Source organism: Hippocampus bargibanti, linkage group LG18 (genome assembly GCF_051943395.1).
Source record: "Hippocampus bargibanti isolate YZ-2025 linkage group LG18, ASM5194339v1, whole genome shotgun sequence".
Lineage (NCBI taxonomy): Eukaryota > Metazoa > Chordata > Actinopteri > Syngnathiformes > Syngnathidae > Hippocampus > Hippocampus bargibanti.
In genome coordinates this window covers 4,043,936-4,062,860 of record NC_142751.1, presented here as the reverse complement: position 1 = coordinate 4,062,860, position 18,925 = coordinate 4,043,936, and the positions used below count along the sequence as shown (strand labels likewise).

At 41.5% G+C, this 18,925-nt stretch overlaps 2 protein-coding genes across 4 annotated transcripts; one reads left to right on the top strand and one right to left on the bottom strand.

Annotated features, from left to right (window-relative positions):
* Positions 1-119: 119 nt before the first annotated feature.
* On the bottom strand, positions 120-10,398 carry tbc1d13 (TBC1 domain family, member 13). 2 transcript variants are annotated; one of them, XM_089020457.1, is made up of 13 exons: positions 10,276-10,398; positions 9,949-9,995; positions 6,714-6,787; positions 6,591-6,631; positions 6,446-6,507; positions 6,200-6,299; positions 5,949-6,031; positions 5,678-5,837; positions 5,311-5,521; positions 4,148-4,311; positions 3,853-4,013; positions 3,711-3,768; positions 120-1,984 (listed from the first exon to the last, which is right to left on the bottom strand). In XM_089020457.1, exons 6-13 carry the CDS (start codon positions 6,269-6,271, stop codon positions 1,919-1,921), a joined length of 975 nt encoding a protein of 324 aa, XP_088876583.1. In that variant the 5' UTR covers positions 6,272-6,299; positions 6,446-6,507; positions 6,591-6,631; positions 6,714-6,787; positions 9,949-9,995; positions 10,276-10,398; the 3' UTR covers positions 120-1,918. The 2 variants fall into 2 exon arrangements, with proteins under 2 accessions (XP_088876583.1, XP_088876582.1); XM_089020456.1 differs by lacking the exons at positions 9,949-9,995; positions 10,276-10,398 and adding an exon at positions 7,600-7,746.
* Positions 8,467-17,784, top strand: zer1 (zyg-11 related, cell cycle regulator). 2 transcript variants are annotated; one of them, XM_089020455.1, is made up of 17 exons: positions 8,467-8,619; positions 9,523-9,740; positions 9,859-10,009; positions 10,211-10,665; positions 11,267-11,440; positions 11,517-11,631; positions 11,820-11,966; positions 12,078-12,251; positions 12,322-12,537; positions 13,114-13,155; positions 13,320-13,439; positions 13,535-13,650; positions 13,832-14,020; positions 14,135-14,232; positions 16,461-16,563; positions 16,898-17,014; positions 17,114-17,784. In XM_089020455.1, exons 2-16 carry the CDS (start codon positions 9,574-9,576, stop codon positions 16,983-16,985), a joined length of 2,355 nt encoding a protein of 784 aa, XP_088876581.1. In that variant the 5' UTR covers positions 8,467-8,619; positions 9,523-9,573; the 3' UTR covers positions 16,986-17,014; positions 17,114-17,784. The 2 variants fall into 2 exon arrangements, with proteins under 2 accessions (XP_088876581.1, XP_088876580.1); XM_089020454.1 differs by having other exon boundaries at positions 16,898-17,784.
* The last annotated feature ends 1,141 nt before the right edge of the window (positions 17,785-18,925 follow it).

The following is an 18,925-nucleotide window of genomic DNA, read 5'->3' as shown; positions in this document are numbered from 1 at the left end:
ACTTGTCCAGAGGCGTCGGTTGTCCTTTAATGCATCGCCACTTCCGGTTTCAACTGTATGCTCAGCTGAGAGATGTCAAGGGCATCATTCCCGTGATACAAACCAACCACACGTGCAGTTACACCATCATTCATTTTAATGCACACCTGAAAACAAGTAAAAACATATTTACAAATATTAACACCGGAGTCAATACAAAATCAGGATTATAAAGTTTGAAACATGCAACTCTGACAGATCTTTATATCAAGAGCAGCTGGGCTGTCCAATTTTTTTTTGAGGGCCGCACTACAAAAAAAAAACTGCAAGGATGAAAGGACCACTTTATAATTCTTCACCTTTTTGAAATGTGCTGCAGTCAGTCAAGAAAACAAACTGTGATTGTTTTGATTTGCTCATTTCATCATCTTTATGTTGAAGGCAAATAGTTGAGGACATAGTTGGAGTGGACAACACGGGTAAATCCAGCTCTCGCAAAAAACAAAATGTGAACAAACTGTTGGAAAGTCAACGTAAAGTGGTTGTAAAATGTAAAAAGAAATTTACCACACTGTTGGCGTAACATCTTGTGTCATGTGAATTATTTTGGGATGTGGATTTCAATCCTTTCAATATTTTATGCGGTCAAGAGTGATCTTGAGAAAAACATTTTTAAATTCATCACACGGTTGAAGGCACAATGCTGAAGTATCGTCGTCGTCATTTTCCAAAACACCTTTTGTGCGATCACTTCTTAATTACCTTTCAAGTACTGTCAAAGATTGGAAAACTGTAGACGAGATTCATTACCAGTACAGTGAGACCTCAACTTACAAACACCTTAACTTACAAACTTTTCGTCTTACAAACGTCAAATTTATGAAAATTAAACCTTATAATAAGCACTATTTTCATAATACACACCCACCACGGCTGGCGGTGTGATCTTCAGCGGAAGCACACGACCGAACAGCACCAGAGGTTAAGTTACCAACAGTCCTTATGGAAGGTGACTCTCCTTCCATAAGCCATCAACGACCATCAAAAAGGTAAATAAAACTTTATTTTACAGCACAGTTTATTTCTTTAATTACAGTCCTCATGTAATGCCCCTCTCTTTCCAAACAGCAATTCCCTTTGACCTTCGACCTCCAACGCCATTCCATCAAGCCATAAATGACCATCACAAATGTAAATAAAGTGACTTTATGATACATTGCAGTGTATTTCTTACATTGCAATGCAATAGCACATTTATTATACATAGAATAAGGTATGTTGTGTGTAGTTTTAAGGCTTATTTAGTTGAAAAGTATATTTTATGGAAACCCGGGAACGGATTATTCCCATTTTAATGGTTTCCTATGGGAATTTTTTTTTTTGAGATACACACTTTTCGCCTTACACACTCTGTCTGGGAACCAATTAATTTCGTAAGTTGAGGTCTCACTGTACATTTAAAAAATATGCAACAATCAAAAATGCAGGAAACAGGGACAAAATACACTCCTGCACAAACCAAGTGAATACGTTTCAAAAAACGAATTCAGTGTTCAGAAATGTTGACTCGGTCATCGTACATCTCTGGAATGTTTTCATACTGATTGGTTGAAGCGATGTAACAAGGCGTCTTGTCCTGGGGCCCTCGATGCAAACGTGGTCAGGACAACAAGTCTCCACATAGGAGATGGCTGAGGATAGGGAGGTGGCCATCCTGGGACCTGCTCCACCGCATAATGCGCCGAGACGCCTTTCCTCCTCATTACAAAGTCATGACGCTTATCCTATCAGTCGTCCTGTTCAAAGGCAAGTTGTTTTTCTTATTTTTTGTCCTCCACAACACATGCGTGGAAGGCTTGAAACAGAATCAATGTTTTTTTTTCCGGCTTCCGCTTGACATGTGACAGGACGCGGCGGATTGGAAGAGCGATGAAGTGGCTTAGGAGTTGTCCTGCAGCTCTTTGGCCTTCATCAGGATGGTGTGGACATCTGAGATGGGGTAATCCTGACGACAAAATGAAATACTTAGCAAAGGAGAGCGTCTAGGAATTTTCATTCCGTACTAAAAATGTGTTATGTTCTTCCCATCCCTAACCGCTTTAGTCTGTAGATGACCCTTTTTGTCCTTTGTCGGCCAACGTAAAATGGCACAACAATCCTCTCGTCGCTTCCTACCAGCTATGGATTATTATCTGAGTCTCCTGGGATTTTTAAGGACCAGGATTCAGGGATGAGAATGACAAATGATATATGATAATATTTTTTTAAAGGACAGCTGACCCCTCCGGACAGGATGTGTCCATAATTTGTAAAATGACTTCAAATGACTTCTACTGAGCGTATTTTACAAAGATTCCACCGCATATAGCTATATTTTACGTTTTAAGACTTGCACTGAATATTCAGGAAGTTTTGTTTTCGAGTTGATGACGATGCCCGAAGTGACATCACATTTCCCTGACCGAGAAAGCGACACACAATGCATTTTGGGTACTTTTTTTCACCTGAAAAACACTGTGTTGATCGCAAAATTAGAAGGAAAACTACTGAAATAACTCGATGGTGAATAGTTGTGTGTCGGAGCCAACAATTGCGGTAACACGCATACAGAAAGTGTATGTTTACACAAATTCCGAGCGGACAAATCAGCCCATTTCCAACAGATCTTGTCCGCCATCTTGTGCATTTTCTGGGCGCTACATTGGAGTCCAGACGGCTCGAATTGATACGGAAGGACTTCTTTAATCGATTGCAAACATTTATGCTTTCCTCTTCAGGACTATTTGAATCATATTCATAACTGGATGAGTAACAAGAAAGCATCTTCTCCAAATCTGAACTCTCTGAAGCCATTGTTTTGATTCTGGAGCAAGGTAGTGTGTGACCAATAGTGACGTCACGAACAACGGGGCGGGACTTTCTGAATCTGCCTGCATTTTGTGGCAGTTTTGGGACACTTAAGTCATTTTTATTGGTCTTTTGCATTTGACTAAAAATATCAGCCTGCGTGTTTTGGGTATTTTAGATGCTATAAAACGTTTTTCTGATGTCAGTTAGTAAACAAAAAAAATGGTGTCCTTTAATATGAATGGTTTTCTGTTCCCCATGATTGGTAAAAATCCAGCCAAACTATCGGAATAAAAGTCTATTTGCCGTGTACATATGCAAGGTTGCTGCTAGCTGTCCTGCACACTGCTCATTAGCTTGCACGATTGCTTTCTGCTGCCTCTCACAGTAGTATATTGATGCTAACGTTAGCATGGGACTTGTCATAGTGCCATGGGACGTTAGCATGGGACTTGTCATAGTGCCATTCGACTGTTTCATCGATGGTATTGTTTCATTGCAAATTAGAATCTATCAAATTAGAACCTATTCTCTCCACAAAGGCGAATCAACTTGATATTTTTTTCTTTACTCGTGCACTTATTCAAAAGGGGGCATTTTCGACATCAACGGCACCTAATTCAAGATCATCCAATCAAAATGGCGCTTTCCGCCAACCGGCGTCAGTATCATCCAATTAAAATTGCGCTCTCCGTCAACACAAGCCGAAACAGGAAATGAACAGCGAGAATACATATTTAGTTTTATCTGGTCATTTGGTCTGAAAAAGTCGGAAATCCGCTGATCGGCGGAAAATTCTCATCCTTGAGGATTACAACAACGCCAGCAGAAAGTTTACAAATTAATAAACTGAACATTTGGTAGATTTTACAAAAGAGACCCACCTGCAGTAATCTCATATTCACAGTGAAGTCTCCTGCCAGGAGGTCCTCTCGGATCAGTCTGCCATCGGATCAGTGAAATAGAAACCGTGAACATGACGCAACACGAATACTCATTTTATCATCGCGGGTGCGAGTTTCTCACATGAGCATAGCACAGCAGACCAGGATCAGGAAGTGGAAGCGGTCCTGGTCAGAAAACAGAGAATCCCAAATGCGGATGACATCTGGTAAGAGGAACTCCTGAGATAACAACAGGGTAAGCCAGCGGAAGGTGAAGTACTGGGGCTTGATATTCTGTTCGAGCTGTGTGCAAGGAAAAAGGACAAGCACAATATTAATGCCAAAAACAATATTTTTCACCCCTACCCCGTAGTGGATTTCAAAGGACATATTGGGCACACCAATTGAGACGGGAAAACATTTAATTGTGTCCTTACCAGCTTGAAATAGAGCTCCTGGTCTTTTTCTTTGAGCATTGAGTACACACTCTCCATTTTATATGTTATGCCGCACTGGGAATCATCCAGGCTCTTGATGAAATTATCTCGGTTTTCCGACATGAGGTTGGTAAAACAGAAGAAGGTGTCTGATTCTGCGTGTTCTGCAAAAGAGTATGCAATAAAAATGTCAGAACATATGTTGATGTTCACTCTGGGGTTGTTTCAATCGACATTTTCACACAATATGAATTATTGTCAACCAGTGGCGAGCCGAGCATGTTACACCGTGGCTTTCAGTGGTGCTATGTCTGAATCAATCAAAACCATAATAACTATTTTATGACTATATAACCTGGACTGCAACTGCGACTCTTAAAAAGTGTGGTGTGATTTATTAGAAGTCCACTAGAGGGTGGCGTTAGCCAGGATATAATAGGCCTGCGAGAAGAAACATTCAAAAGACGCTAACAAAATTTATGACGCTACAAAACGTAACCGTACATTATACCGTGACTGTAAAGTGTACTTGAGAGTTTTGAAAAGCGCTTAGCAGACAACGCAACGCAAAGATTGCAATGTGCACCAGTGAATGGACGAACGCAAACTGGAGGATACTTTTCAGAGTTGTCTGCCCTGGGGGCCGCTAATTTTTTGTCATGAGTTTCAGACACTGTTTTTACTATAATTTGGACAAATTTGGTGGGCCGGATTAAAACGCCTAATGGGCCGTATGTGGCCCGCGGGCCGTAGTTTGCCCAGGTGGGTTAAAGCAACTGTTTTATCAACACTTATTTGATACGACAGGCCCTGCAGAACTGATGGCGGCCGGATTTCTGACCCTTGTAACAAATCACGGCTGAAATGTGATGGGATCGATGCTAAAATATGAAAACACACATCTGGAAGCAGAACTATAGGGGAAATGCAATGAAAGGAAGCTGACAGACAATTTGGAATGAGGAAGAATTCATGGACAAAATATAATTCACATTAGTCTGCGATTCCAATATTTTTAGGCCAACATAGAAGGCCTTGCAGGCCCTGACGCTCCACCACTGTTGTCAACCAACTGTGCATAAACTCGATGCGTCTACGGTTCAACAAATGACACACGCAGATGACATGATTTCACTTGAACGAAATGTAAACAAACAAACAACCTTTCCATTGGCTGTTGGGATCTGTGGCAAAGGTGTAGTAGATGGGACCCACAATTTCATTCATGCCTTGGACGTAAGCAATCCCGGGATTGAGTTTGGCATAGATGAAGAGGATGCGCTCCACCACTTCCCAATGCGCTTCACTCCCATTGGGCAGCACCTCGTATTCATTGGATGGGTACAGGTTCAAGGACTTTCCAGGGGAGCTGACCTTGGGGGACGGATGCGAGTCACTCAAGTCAGTTTATGCTTTGCGGCGTAAAAATGAGCGAGCAACAACTTTTTTTTATGTGGAGAGGTCCTCTCGTCACGCATAACTGATCAAACAAGTTTCAGCAAATCTACTTAAGAAGAAATTGAGACTCACATTGGTGACTCCACTACGGTTGCGATTGACCGTTTGTGCTTTCAAGGTGGTCTGTTCCACTCGTCGACGCAATGTCTCGTAATCATTCTGAGGGTCTAAGATGAGTTGGCACGGGTAGTCCGTCGCACGCTGAAAAAATGCCATGTCTGGATACAGCCTCCTGTGGAATGGAAGCATTTAGATTTGACTCCAGGTGCAAGAAACCCCAAATTCACCCTCATGGTGTACTTCTGTTGTAAGAAAACAAAGAAGTATTAATTGAGGTCCATACCTTACATCCTTATCAATTTGAAGTAGAATTTCATTATCCTTGAAATATGTATTCCACCTGCTCTCCGGATTTGGATTTAGAGGCTGAAAACAAAGCAAAATTATTTGATTGATTTGGAACCGTTGTGTGGATGACATATATGACCATTTTTCTTTTATTTTTTTGTCTGGGTACCAGTAATATTTTCACAGTGTTGGTGTCATCTGATTCAAGCAAGACTTGAGGCAAGGAAAATGTAAAAAAAGACTGACGTGGTCTTCCATTGTAACGTCTTCTCTGGATAGGCCCAGGTTGGCTTTGGCAATGCCAGGTTGGATGATCATTTCTTTCAGAAACTGTGAATATACCTCCCTGCGGCCAATAAAATGAAAAGACGGACATAAACTGCAGGGGTTTGTTTATCCTATCCAACGCCACTTCCATTTCTCTTATTTTCACTGCAATCTCCACCCGAACATAAGCAATGGTGCAATAAACAGACACAATGTTTAGGCTACCTTTCCTTTTTGAGGAACGAGTCCCATCGTGACTGATCAAGGGGAAGGTAATTCAGAAGGATCTGAAAAGAGTAGCGTACAAAGTAGAGTCCTACAGTGTACAGCTTGCCGAATCATTGACCCATGGTTCATAAATGATGCTTACCTTCCAGCTAAGTGCCCGAATGCCTCCTTCAAATGGAATTCCTTTAATGAATAAAGAAAAGAACGGTCAAGATTTGTTCGGTAACAACTGATCGGCGGTATAACATGCAAGCCGGAAATTTACCATTGAAGCAGAGCTCCCTTAGTGTTTTCAAGTTTATGTTTTCTTCTGTCAAAGCTACTTTGAAGTCCTGTATTCTATGGGAAAAAAAATCAATGTAGAATGTTATTCCATGAACCATCCCAATAAATGGCGTCGGCAACATGTTGTACATTGCGAATATGCTAATATTTTCAATTTGAGAATATCTACAGAATAGACTGTAATTCTAAACTTCAACACATATGCATACATAATGTATACATACGGGTTGTTCTCAGAGAACTTGGTCCAGGTATGTGGCGGTTACAGAAATGAAAATATCAAACGTGATTGGTACATATTTGTGAATTTATCATGTGCTTATGTCTCGTTATAAGTTCCAAATTAACGCAAGGCCTGTAAAAATAAATAAGCACAGAACAAAAACTGATCTGAAGGCAAAAGACTGAAATCATTGCAGAAAATGAGGACATAAAAGAGAGAAGGGTTGAATGCCAAATGAGCACAGTCGGTCGATTCAACTAAACCGAGCGTGACATTTAGCTTGGAACACGTTTGCAAAAAATACACAGTCAGCAAGAGAGCATAACATTTGCCGTTCGAGGCTCGTGTTAGTTGGATGTTGTCAGCTGACGTGCTAACGGGAAGCTAGCATCACTAGCTTTTCAGGCGGACACCCAAATATTAGTTTTTTGGGGGACAACACTGCGTTTTCCTGACGACATACGTTACATTTCAACACAAGACAAAAGTGAAATGTAAGCGGCGCGGTCCACAATAGCTTTTGAATGAAGGTTTACGGTTATGCTAACCCGAATTGCAGTAAGGATGCTTTTGTCACTGTCGTAAATACCGAATGCGTATGTTGCATGCTATTTCGACACCCACCCTCCCGTGCAGAACGTACCTGTTTTTGTATGTAACTGACATATCTGGGCAAGCGGTGATATTTGCATGCAACTGTTTCCAAAAAGGCCCACGAGAGAAGTCGTCCTGTCACTTCCGTCTTCACAACAGCGTGAGACCGGACCACACTACAGGCTACGAACCTGGTGTTCGCACGTGACTGGACAGAGGGGTGGCTCTAATTATGCACAGCACCTACACATTTGAGTTCAAATCATGCCCGGACAAAGGTTTCAACTAAATCTTACTTGCCCAGCAAATCATTCCCCCCGTGATTCTAATTTAATGCAGACCGATGCCATCAGCACGTTTGTTCATTTGACTGCAACAAGCCGATAGTTGTGCAGTCAATGTGTTGAACGTAGAAGCCGATTTATCTTAAAATTATAATTACAAACACGGGTCAGACAGCTGAGATAGGCTCCAGCACCCCCCGCGACCGTAATGAGGAATAAGCGGTACGGAAAATGGATGGGTCAAACTGAACTACATACATGTTTTTTTTTTAATCTCACTGACTGTGGATGGGCCTACATTGATGCACACATTCACAGTCAACTACGTCCATCCCTCGCCGAGGTGTTGTGTCACTTTGGCCACCCCGTAGAACCATATCTTGCTGCTCCCCTGCATATGCAGTGCATCACCAACATACAGCAATCGGTGCATTTTTTAAGTTTGGTACATCAACTCACATTTCTGTTCGTTCCTATTAAATATGCATAATTGCACCAATGTACACGACAAAATGGACTACCACAAACCGATACTGCATATATAGCCTATAAGTGATCTGACGGTTATCTGGTAGTCATCTCCTCGAAATCGTGTTTGTTTTTCCCCTCCTTGCATAGCAACGCCAGGAGACGAGGAAGAGGAACAGGAGGGAGGACTTGTAGTAAAAGTAGGAGGAGTCTGTTTGTTGACATCAGAAGAAAACGAAATTCAGATGAGCGAAGACTGGTGATAATAACTCCGTTTCTCGCCTTTAGCCAGACGGAAAGCCTTGGCGAAAGCTAAGGTAGACCACAAGATAAACCTTCGGCCACTCAGACATCGCTGACCATTGACTGATTTCAGTATTTCCACATATGTTTTGGGCTAGCGCTAGCCGCGCTGCTAAGTTCGCTAACACTGCAGGGAAAGTCATCGTTAGCACAAAGCTAACGTAACCCGAAATACACGAGTGATGACATTGTTGGCTACCGAAAGCCCAATTTAGAATAACAACTACCTCCAAGTCGCGTGAGTCATTCTGAACGCGTAAATAAACGTTTTTTTTTGTACGGTCATATCTGACTCTGTCGCGTTGATGTTATTAAAGTAAATTGTTCCACTTCATCGCTAACTAGCTTGTTTGCTAACTTAGTCGCTTTGGATTCATTGTTCATTGGTAACGACCTCGTAATAGCCGCCCGGAAGATGAGCAAAGTATACATTTATCTAAAGTGAACCCACATGAGTCCTTTCGCTTAATATTACGTCAATATGCAATTTTGTTGTAAAGGTTTGAACAATTTGTAAAGTACCCAACTAAGGTTGTCAACAATCAGCAAAATGGCCAGTGCGGTGTGCTGTGTGGCTTGTCTTTCACCGGGTGACATTATTTCCCCTTCACACATTAATTTTTAAACGAATACTTTCAACATAATAAGACATTCTTTAATAAAATAATGTTTTCTTTCAATGATAAGTGTGGCACTTGAAGCAGCCTTGTGTTTATAACGTATAGACGAGAGAATGAATGATGATATTGACACTTATATTCAGCAGTGTTAAAACTTTTCTCCTGCATTGTTTATCCCGTTATTTTCCATTGTGAAGTTAAGCTCTCCTCTCTGTGACTGTAATGTGTTTCTACAAGTAAACCTGTCGAGTCTTCATCCTCACCATTCATTGAATTTATCGATTCTTGTCTCTTGAGGTCCCCTGCACTGCCGAGGCTTGGAATCAAGCCGGACAAAACGAGGCTAACATGGCAGCCAAAGCAGGAGACAACCCCGACAGCCTCATGACTCTGGCAACGGTATTCTGCTTGAGAAACCTGAGAAAGACGATGTGCTATCAGGGTTCGAGGGACAAGCTCTGCTTGCGCACAGACGTCTTTCTTCCCAGCGAAATCTGTGACAAATTGGTCAACGTGTATGTACATGGCCTGACCCCGCGATGACACTTTGCTAATATTCACTTGGGGAGTAGCGTGTTCCCTTTGAATGTATTGCAGAGCTCATTCCTCCTACTTTGTTGTTTGTTTGAATAGGTACATGGAGTTGGTGCAGACAGATAGTAACTTTGAACCAGAAGAGAACTTTTTCCAACTATTCTCAGAACCTCGGAGCGCCAGACTCACCAGGGTGCAGCTGAAAGAAGACTTTGTCCGTGACAGAGACTTGGAGGCTATAAAGAAACAAGTAAAAGGCTGTACTATATTATTAAATAAAGATCAGTTTTCATTACAATTCTGAAGGTGTAATAGAACTGTGACAAACTGTTTCGTATTTCGAAGTGTGGTATGGTCACACCTATTTTTATACTCACCTGCATGAACAGTTTGACTTTGATACTATGCACAATGGAAAAAAGTTAACATGGGTAAAAATGTTTTCTTGCAGGACCTGATTGAGCTTCACCTCACGCACTGCAACAGTCTGTCATCCCGCAGCTTAAAAACACTGACCTGCTTCCGCGAGACCTTGGTCTCTCTTTGTCTCTTTGGCTGCGGCAACATTTTCTATCGGAAGGGCGGCGCTCCGCTCGCTTGCAACGAAGATACGGAAGATGACGAGGAAGAAAGCCCCGCGTCGAGGCAGGCGTTAAAGACGGACTTTAACTTTCAGGGTTTCAACCGCCTGCGGTTGCTGAACCTGGGTGGCTTACCGGATGAGATGAACGCCGAGACCTTGCTCAAACCATTGAAGTCACTCACCTCGCTAGATCTGTCCAACGTGCAGTTACTCGGAACGGCTTTTCTCACTCAATGGAAAGACAGACTGGCATCTCTTGTTCTCTATAACGTGGACCTTTCGGAAGAGTTGGTCAATACGGTGGTGGTACTTGTCAATCTCAGGTAAGTACCTAGGTTCGCTTGTATTTTTTTCCTCCTTTTTCTATGTCAGTCATTTGCCTCAAACTAACTCATTGATTGCCAGACGACGTGCAAAAATGTGTCCACTCCAGGCCAGGTTTTTGGGCATTTTCACTCAAATTGCAAGATCCATACAATATTGAGTTTTAGGACCACAAAAACATTCAATGCAACGTAAGAAACCTTAGACTCTCTTGTTTCATCAGAAAAAAAGAGTTCATTCCTAGATATATGGGTCTGGAGTTAGCTGATCTTGAAATGGGGGCAGTTGTATGAAATACAATACAATATATACGTTTTGATTTATATAGCGCTTTAACAACAGCTGAAGCTGTAACAAAGCACTAACATGGACAAAAGGCAAATGCTGCCCCCTCGTGGAAGGGAAAAAACATGGTCAGAGGTCTGACCAGCGCTTCATCGGCACCCCCTCAAAAAAAAAAAAAAAAAAACGAACAAATTCGGGAATAGCAGCGAATGAGTTAACAGGTAATGTTACTGCACCCCCCCCCCCCCCCCAATTACTTTCCATGTCTGATGGGCCTTATATTCTGTATATTTATACTGAACCTGCATTCCTCAGGCATCTTGACATCTCGCGCGAGTGTCGGAGGTCCTCTAAGTTTAAGATGACCAGGAAAATCTTGACTGCTATCGTTCAGCGGCTGGTCAACCTGGTCTCGCTGGACATCTCGGGTCACATCATGCTTGACAATTGCACAGTCCCACACTTAGAAGAAGCGATGGGTCGGCCCAGGTGGGTAAAGAAGACCAAACAGAGCAGATATCTCAACACCTTCTGTGATTTTCTCAGATCATTTTGTCTTCTCCAGTAATGAGCCGTGTAAGAGCAGCATCTACCCTTTCCAAGAGCTGAAGAGGCCTCTGCAATTTTTGGGTTTATATGACACTACCCTTTGCAATGTGACACATATCCCAGCCTATAAGGTACAACTCACAGAAACAAAAGAAAATCTCTTGGGGGTGGGGGAACGTTCAGCCGACGTTCGGGGGAAGCTGTTTATGAGGGAAATAAACAAACTGTTCTGACAAAATAAGACAAAATTGTGCGTGCATTCATCATGCTTATTTATAACTTTTCTTTTGTGCTTATCGTCGTTGTGGCGCATTGGCAGGTGACTGGATCAAAGAATGAAGACCACGTCTTGAATGCCATCGAAGCTTACACCGAATTTCGCCCCGAATTGGCCCACAGAGCCATCAATCAACTGTTTGACATCGCCAGGATACAACATTGCATCCAGCTACTCCGAGCGCTGCGGGTATGAGAAGGACAGTGACACAATTATTTCCGCCCCCACCACACAATAAAAATATAGATGAATATGTCAAAAGTGTCTGCTTACATGTCTGCGAAAAATGTGTCGTTTCAGCTGGTTATAGCGGCACTCAAGTGCCATAAATACGACAAGAGCATTCAGGTGACAGGCAGCGCCGCACTCTTTTACCTGACAAACACGGAATACCGCACTGACCAAAGTGTGCGTCTTCGCCAAGAAGTCATTCGAGTGGTTTTAAATGGAATGGAGCAATACCAGGAGGTCACTGTAAGTATGCTCTGCTTGATTGTAAATAGAATATGTTTGTAAATGGAATACTCTTATCACCCCCGTCAAGGTTCAAAGGAACTGCTGCTTGACCCTGTGCAACTTCAGCATACCCGAAGAGCTGGAATTTCAGTACAGTCGTGTCAACCAGCTGCTGCTAAAAATCTTGGAGCCGGCTAGGCAAGATGAATCCATCCAGAGAATCGCTGTGCACCTCTGCAACGCTTTAGTTTGCCAGGTCGACAACCACCATAAAGAAGCTGTGGGGAAAATGGGATTTGTTAAGGTAACATCCAAATTAAGTGTTCTTCACACACACAAACAAAAAAAATCTTCTTGGGAGATGTCACCTTTGTACCCTGAAGAATGCCCTCAAAAAGAGTTCATTCCTAAGTTTTATGGGTATGGAGTAATATGAGCTTTAAATGGAGGCAGCTGTACAAAAGCCAAATGCGGCCCCCTCATGGAAGGGAAAAAACATTGCCAGAGGTGTGACCAGTGCTTAAATATGTAACATATTTTCATTCTTATTTTTATTGATTATTTTTGAGTCGTTAAAATCTCTTCACTCTCCCTTATTAAAAATAATAATACAAAAATGAAAATATGTTATATATTTCTATTTTTTATTTTTCATATATATTCATTTTAAAATATTTTCATTTTTTATTATGTTGTATTATTCTTTTTTAATAAGGCACAGTGAGGACTCAAAAAGAATCAGAAATAATCAAAAATGAAAATATGTAACATATTTTCATTTTTATTTTTATTCGTTATTATTTTTGAATTGAGAAAACTGTTGTCCGTTTGTCCTTTATTTTCTGACCTTTTTGGATTCACGGTTGTCTTTTGTTTGCAGACAATGTTGAACTTGATACAGAAGAAGTTGCAGGATCGAATGGTGAGTTACAATGTCCCTTCTTTTCTCTGAAGACCCCAGTATGAATCGGAGGCTTTAGATTCTATGTTGATCGATTTAATGGAAAGTAGATATGCTAGAACTGCAGGATCGATAAACAACACTGCATTCTCTGCGAAACATCTGTGCCTTTTTTTTGCATTCAGTGCGACCAGGTGATGGAGTTTTCTTGGAGTGCTCTGTGGAACATCACAGATGAGACACCGGACAACTGTCAGATGTTCCTCAATTGTCATGGAATGACTCTCTTTCTGGACTGTTTGAAAGTGAGTGTGGTTCCAAAAACACTCTGTGATATATCTTTGGTCTTCTAAGTTTTTCTTTGATTGGATTAAAGCTTCTTTTGGTTTCTTAATCAAAGGGCTTTCCAGATAAGCAGGAGCTACATCGCAACATGCTGGGGCTTCTGGGTAACGTTGCCGAAGTCAAAGCGCTTCGACCAAAGCTGGTGACACCGCAGTTCATCTCGGTTTTCAGGTAACGCAGAACCGAGTCAATTCCTATTTTTTGTACATGCAAGTACAAATTGTCTGTTGAAGCAATTTACTGGAAGTTGCATAGATGACAATTTTTAGAAATTGGATCCCATGTCATACTTCATTCCTACAAACATTTGTCAAAATCGTCCTTCTGCTTTCCCCTGTCGCTCCCACGGCAGTAATCTACTCGACAGTAAGGCCGACGGGATCGAGGTGTCATACAACGCCTGCGGCGTACTTTCCCACATCATGTTCGATGGACCCGAACTTTGGTCGATGGAAGAACCGCTAAGAGACACGGTGATGGACAAGATGTGGGATGCCATTCAAAGCTGGGATGTCAGCTCACCTCGCAATATCAACTACAGGTGACGATGTCGTCCTCATCAAGGAAATAAGGGAAATGTTGATTCAAATGCGACTATTTTCAAGCGTGGTGGCTGTTGACCGGGTTTTCTGTTTCAAATGTAAAATTCTCTCAGGTCATTTGAGCCCATTCTACGACTTTTGCCGCAAAGCATTGCTCCAGTGAGTCAACACTGGGCCACGTGGGCTTTGTACAACCTCGTGTCAGTTTACCGTGAGTATCTTAAAATTCATCCGACATGTCAAAACAGCTAGATGATAGAAACACACTCAGCAGTCTCACACACACAAAATCACAGTCAGGATTTTTTTTGTATACCATATATTTACTGTATGGCAAGGTTAAATATAAAATTGTATTTTATATAGAGTATATTGGATTGGATTAGCCTTTATTCGTCTCACATCTCCTGTCCCACATAAATCCGCTTCAATTCCAAGCCGCGACAGTTCCACATATGCATCGACGCTCTGCGCTGACGTTCCTTTCCTCTCATATTATTAATATTATGTTATGTTATATTAAAGGACAACCGACACCTCTGGACAAGTTGCATCCATAATTTGTAAAATCACTTCAAATGACCTCTACTGACCGCCATTTACAAAGATACCACAGCATATAGCTATATTTTACGTTTTAAAACTTGCGCTGAATATTCATGAAGTCTTGTTTTCGAGTTGATGCTGATGCCAGAAGTGACGTTGCTGAGGGAACTCCCCTGACCGAGAAAGTGACACACACAGTGCATTTTGGGTACTTTGTTTCGTCTGACAACACCGTTTAAATCGCGAAATTACAAGAAAAACTACATAAATAATGCGATGATGAATCGTTGTGTGGGAGCCAATTGCGGTAACACGCATAAAGAAGGTGTAAGTTTACACAAATTCCTAGCGGAAAAAAGCCATTTCCAACGGACCAGAGCAGTATAGCACCGCTGTCATCCTCTCATTCTGACAATGGGTAGAAAGTTGCTTCCAGTGGTGAAAGAGAGCAATCGTCATAATGGGTGAGCAAGCCTATCGGACAAACATTCAGCTGCTGGAACTAGGAGCTAACCGGAGTTAGCGATAGATAACCTCTGTCATTCATACGTAAGTTCGTAACTCTTCATCTTGAAAGTTTAAACAATGTTTGGCATGCAAAACCATTAAACAATCTGCATTATTATTTGTTATTCATGCCCTTATATACCACATATCACCCAAGTTGATGTTATATTGCTTATTCACGGAGCTTCATATATGCTTCTTATGTCGTGTCCTTCGCCAGTTTCGTCGCTTTGCTTACACGGCTCAAATTGATACAGAAAGACTTCTTTAATCAATCGCAAGCACTTATGCTTTCCTCTTCAGAACTATTTGAATCATATTCATAACTGGATGAGTAACAAGAAAGGATCTTTTTCCGAATCTGAACTCTCTGAAGCCATTGTTTTGATTCAGGAGCAAGGCAGTTTGAGAAGGAGTATCCTGACGAGATGTCACGAACTGGGGGCAGGACTTTCTGAATCTCTCCAGTTTTGAGCTCATTAGTGGCAGTTTTGGGCAACTTTAAGTCATTTTTATTGGTGTTTTGCATTTGACAAAAAATATCAGCCTGCGTGTTTTCGGTATTTGTCAGAGATATGCCAGTCAGACACTGTGGACAGAGACTCGGGAACCAGAAAGATTGTCCCTACTGCCGGCAGGAAACACAGTCACCCATGACATACATCTGAATTCTGCGCCAATCTGCCAAGCTATTTATTGAGAGTACATGCAAATTAAAGTGATACATTAGTAAAACATAGTTTTCTTGATTATAATACCACGCCTCTGGACCTACTGAGCACCAACAGCTGTAAGCAATAAAACATTGTGTTTCCCATGAACTGATACTTTTGTATCCTGGCTAATGACCTCTTCCTATGATAAGGAGTTTGAAGTGCTAAATTACTCCTGTGATACGGAGTTCCCCAAGTCCTAAATTACTCCTGTGAAGCTAACCTTGCTGTGTCTGTTGACCTGATTGACCCCAGGTTGTCTGTGCTTCAATTGTGTATTGAGTCACAAGTGTTGACTAAGCATACAACAGCATGAAACTTTTAAATATGATAACTTCTTATTCTGTCTAATCTCTATCAGTATTATATACAGTAAAGTCTCGTTATATCGATATCGGATATATCGATAGTCCCGGTTATATCGATACTATTTCTATGCACGCACGGAGAAAATTACATGCAAACAGGGTCGGATATATCGATAGTCCCGGTTATATCGATATTTTTTCGGACTCCCTTGAATATCGATATAACGAGACTTTACTGTATATATATATATATATATACACACACACACACACACACACACACACACACACACACACACACACACACACACACATATATATATATATAAAATTATGTTGAATCTCTGCTCCTGTTCCATGTGCAGCGAGCAAGTATTGTCCCCTGCTGATAAAAGAAGGAGGAATTGGCCTTTTGGAGAGAGTTTTGGAGTTGGAAAGTTCGCAGCCTGAGACAAAGGATATGGCCCAGTAAGACAATCTTTTTTTCCACACACTTGTTCAATTTACATGCCATCATATCATAAAGTCAAACACAAAAGACAAATAGCGAAACGAAACAACCTGGGACCCTTTTGTCATCGTCCCTTTGTCCTTATTCATATTATTAATAATCATTCCGCCCAATCGTGTCCATTTCTAAATATTTCTCAAGAAATTTGCCATGTTTGGACAGGACAAAATTTTTGTTGAACTGCTTCTTTTGTTAATAAAAACCCTTGACACAAAACAGAACCAACTCATTCCTTGATGGAGGATTGTATAATCCCACAGATCTTTTTAAATCTCTTGCCTTTTATTTTAGGAAAGTAATGGAACAGTGCGACAGCTTCAAGGAAGACCCGATGGAAACAAATCACGCCCAGGAGGTGAACTACGGACAAAGAGGTTGACCTCGGTTATCCGGCAGAACAACCTTAAGGTCCTCGTCATCACCACAAGGGTCAATGTGTGCATTTTCTTCTTGTGATTTGTTTTCATTTTGTTGGCACAACTGTCTCTCTGATCCTTTTTGCAGCAGTTTGGGCACCGGCTTCACATATATGACATCTAGGGGTTAAGGCAACGACGCATGACGTTTTTACCTTTGCTGCTCACATGCCTCTCATCCGATGGGATGGAAGCTGGGGGTCGTGTGGATGGCTGACTGTTATCGCCCCGTGTGTGTTTTGTGAAATATTTCTTGATAGAACATAGCAGCTGGATTAACGCTTTGATTATCAGCGGAAGGAAACGGACACGCTCAACAACAACCAGGTAGCATTGAGAACGGGCGGAGGTGAAAGGTCACGCAGTGTCGCGCGACTCCCGCATAAGGTGGGCCACACTCACCCGGTCAGCTCGCTGAGCTGCGGTCACGTGAAGCTGAGCCAAGACGCAAGTACGCTGATGTGGGCATTAGATTGGATTGGATTCGCCTTTATTAGTCTTGGAGTGGAGAAATTTACATTTCACAGCTTGAGGGAAGACTCCCCACATAGAGTTTTTGTTATATATATATAAATATATATATGTAAATATTGTTTATCCCTTTTACCGTGCGTATGTTTTATAATATAATTGTAAACAACCACGACTGTACCCTCTATTTAAAATGATTTAGATCGGGCTGGCAAATGTTTCTGTGCTTACTTAATCACTCAAACCACGGTTTAAACAATCCGTGGTCAATAAAGGATCATTTGGATTGCGCACAGTCTTTCATAAATTGCGACGTTTCAAAATGAAACGCTTTCCCTGTTTGACCTTCATATTTACATGACACATTTTACCGTGAGTATCTTAAAATTCATCCGACATGTCAAAACAGCTAGATGATAGAAACACACTCAGCAGTCTCACACACACAAAATCACAGTCAGGATTTTTTTTGTATACCATATATTTACTGTATGGCAAGGTTAAATATAAAATTGTATTTTATATAGAGTATATTGGATTGGATTAGCCTTTATTAGTCTCACATCTCCTGTCCCACATAAATCCGCCTCAATTCCAAGCCGCGACAGTTCCACATATGCATCGGCGCTCTGCGCTGACGTTCCTTTCTTCTCATATTATTAATATTATGTTATGTTATATTAAAGGACAACCGACACCTCTGGACAAGTTGCATCCATAATTTGTAAAATCACTTCAAATGACCTCGACTGACCGCCATTTACAAAGATACCACAGCATATAGCTATATTTTACGTTTTAAAACTTGCGCTGAATGTTCATGAAGTCTTGTTTTCGAGTTGATGCTGATGCCAGAAGTGACGTTGCTGAGGGAACTCCCCTGACCGAGAAAGTGACACACAGTGCATTTTGGGTACTTTGTTTCGTCTGACAACACCGTTTAGATCGCGAAATTAGAAGGAAAACTACATAAATAATGCGATGATGAATCGTTGTGTGGGAGCCAATTGCGGTAACACACATAAAGAAGGTGTAAGTTTACACAAATTCCTAGCGGAAAAAAGCCATTTCCAACGGACCAGAGCAGTATAGCGCCGCTGTCATCCTCTCATTCTGACAATGGGTAGAAAGTTGCTTCCAGTGGTGAAAGAGAGCAATCGTCATAATGGGTGAGCAAACCTATCGGACAAACATTCAGCTGCTGGAACTAGGAGCTAACCGGAGTTAGCGATAGATAACCGCTGTCATTCATACATAAGTTCGTAACTCTTCATCTTGAAAGTTTAAACAATGTTTGGCATGCAAAACCATTAAACAATCTGCATTATTATTTGTTATTCATGTCCTTATATACCACATATCACCCAAGTTGATGTTATATTGCTTATTCACGGAGCTTCATATATGCTTCATGTGTCGTGTCCTTCGCCAG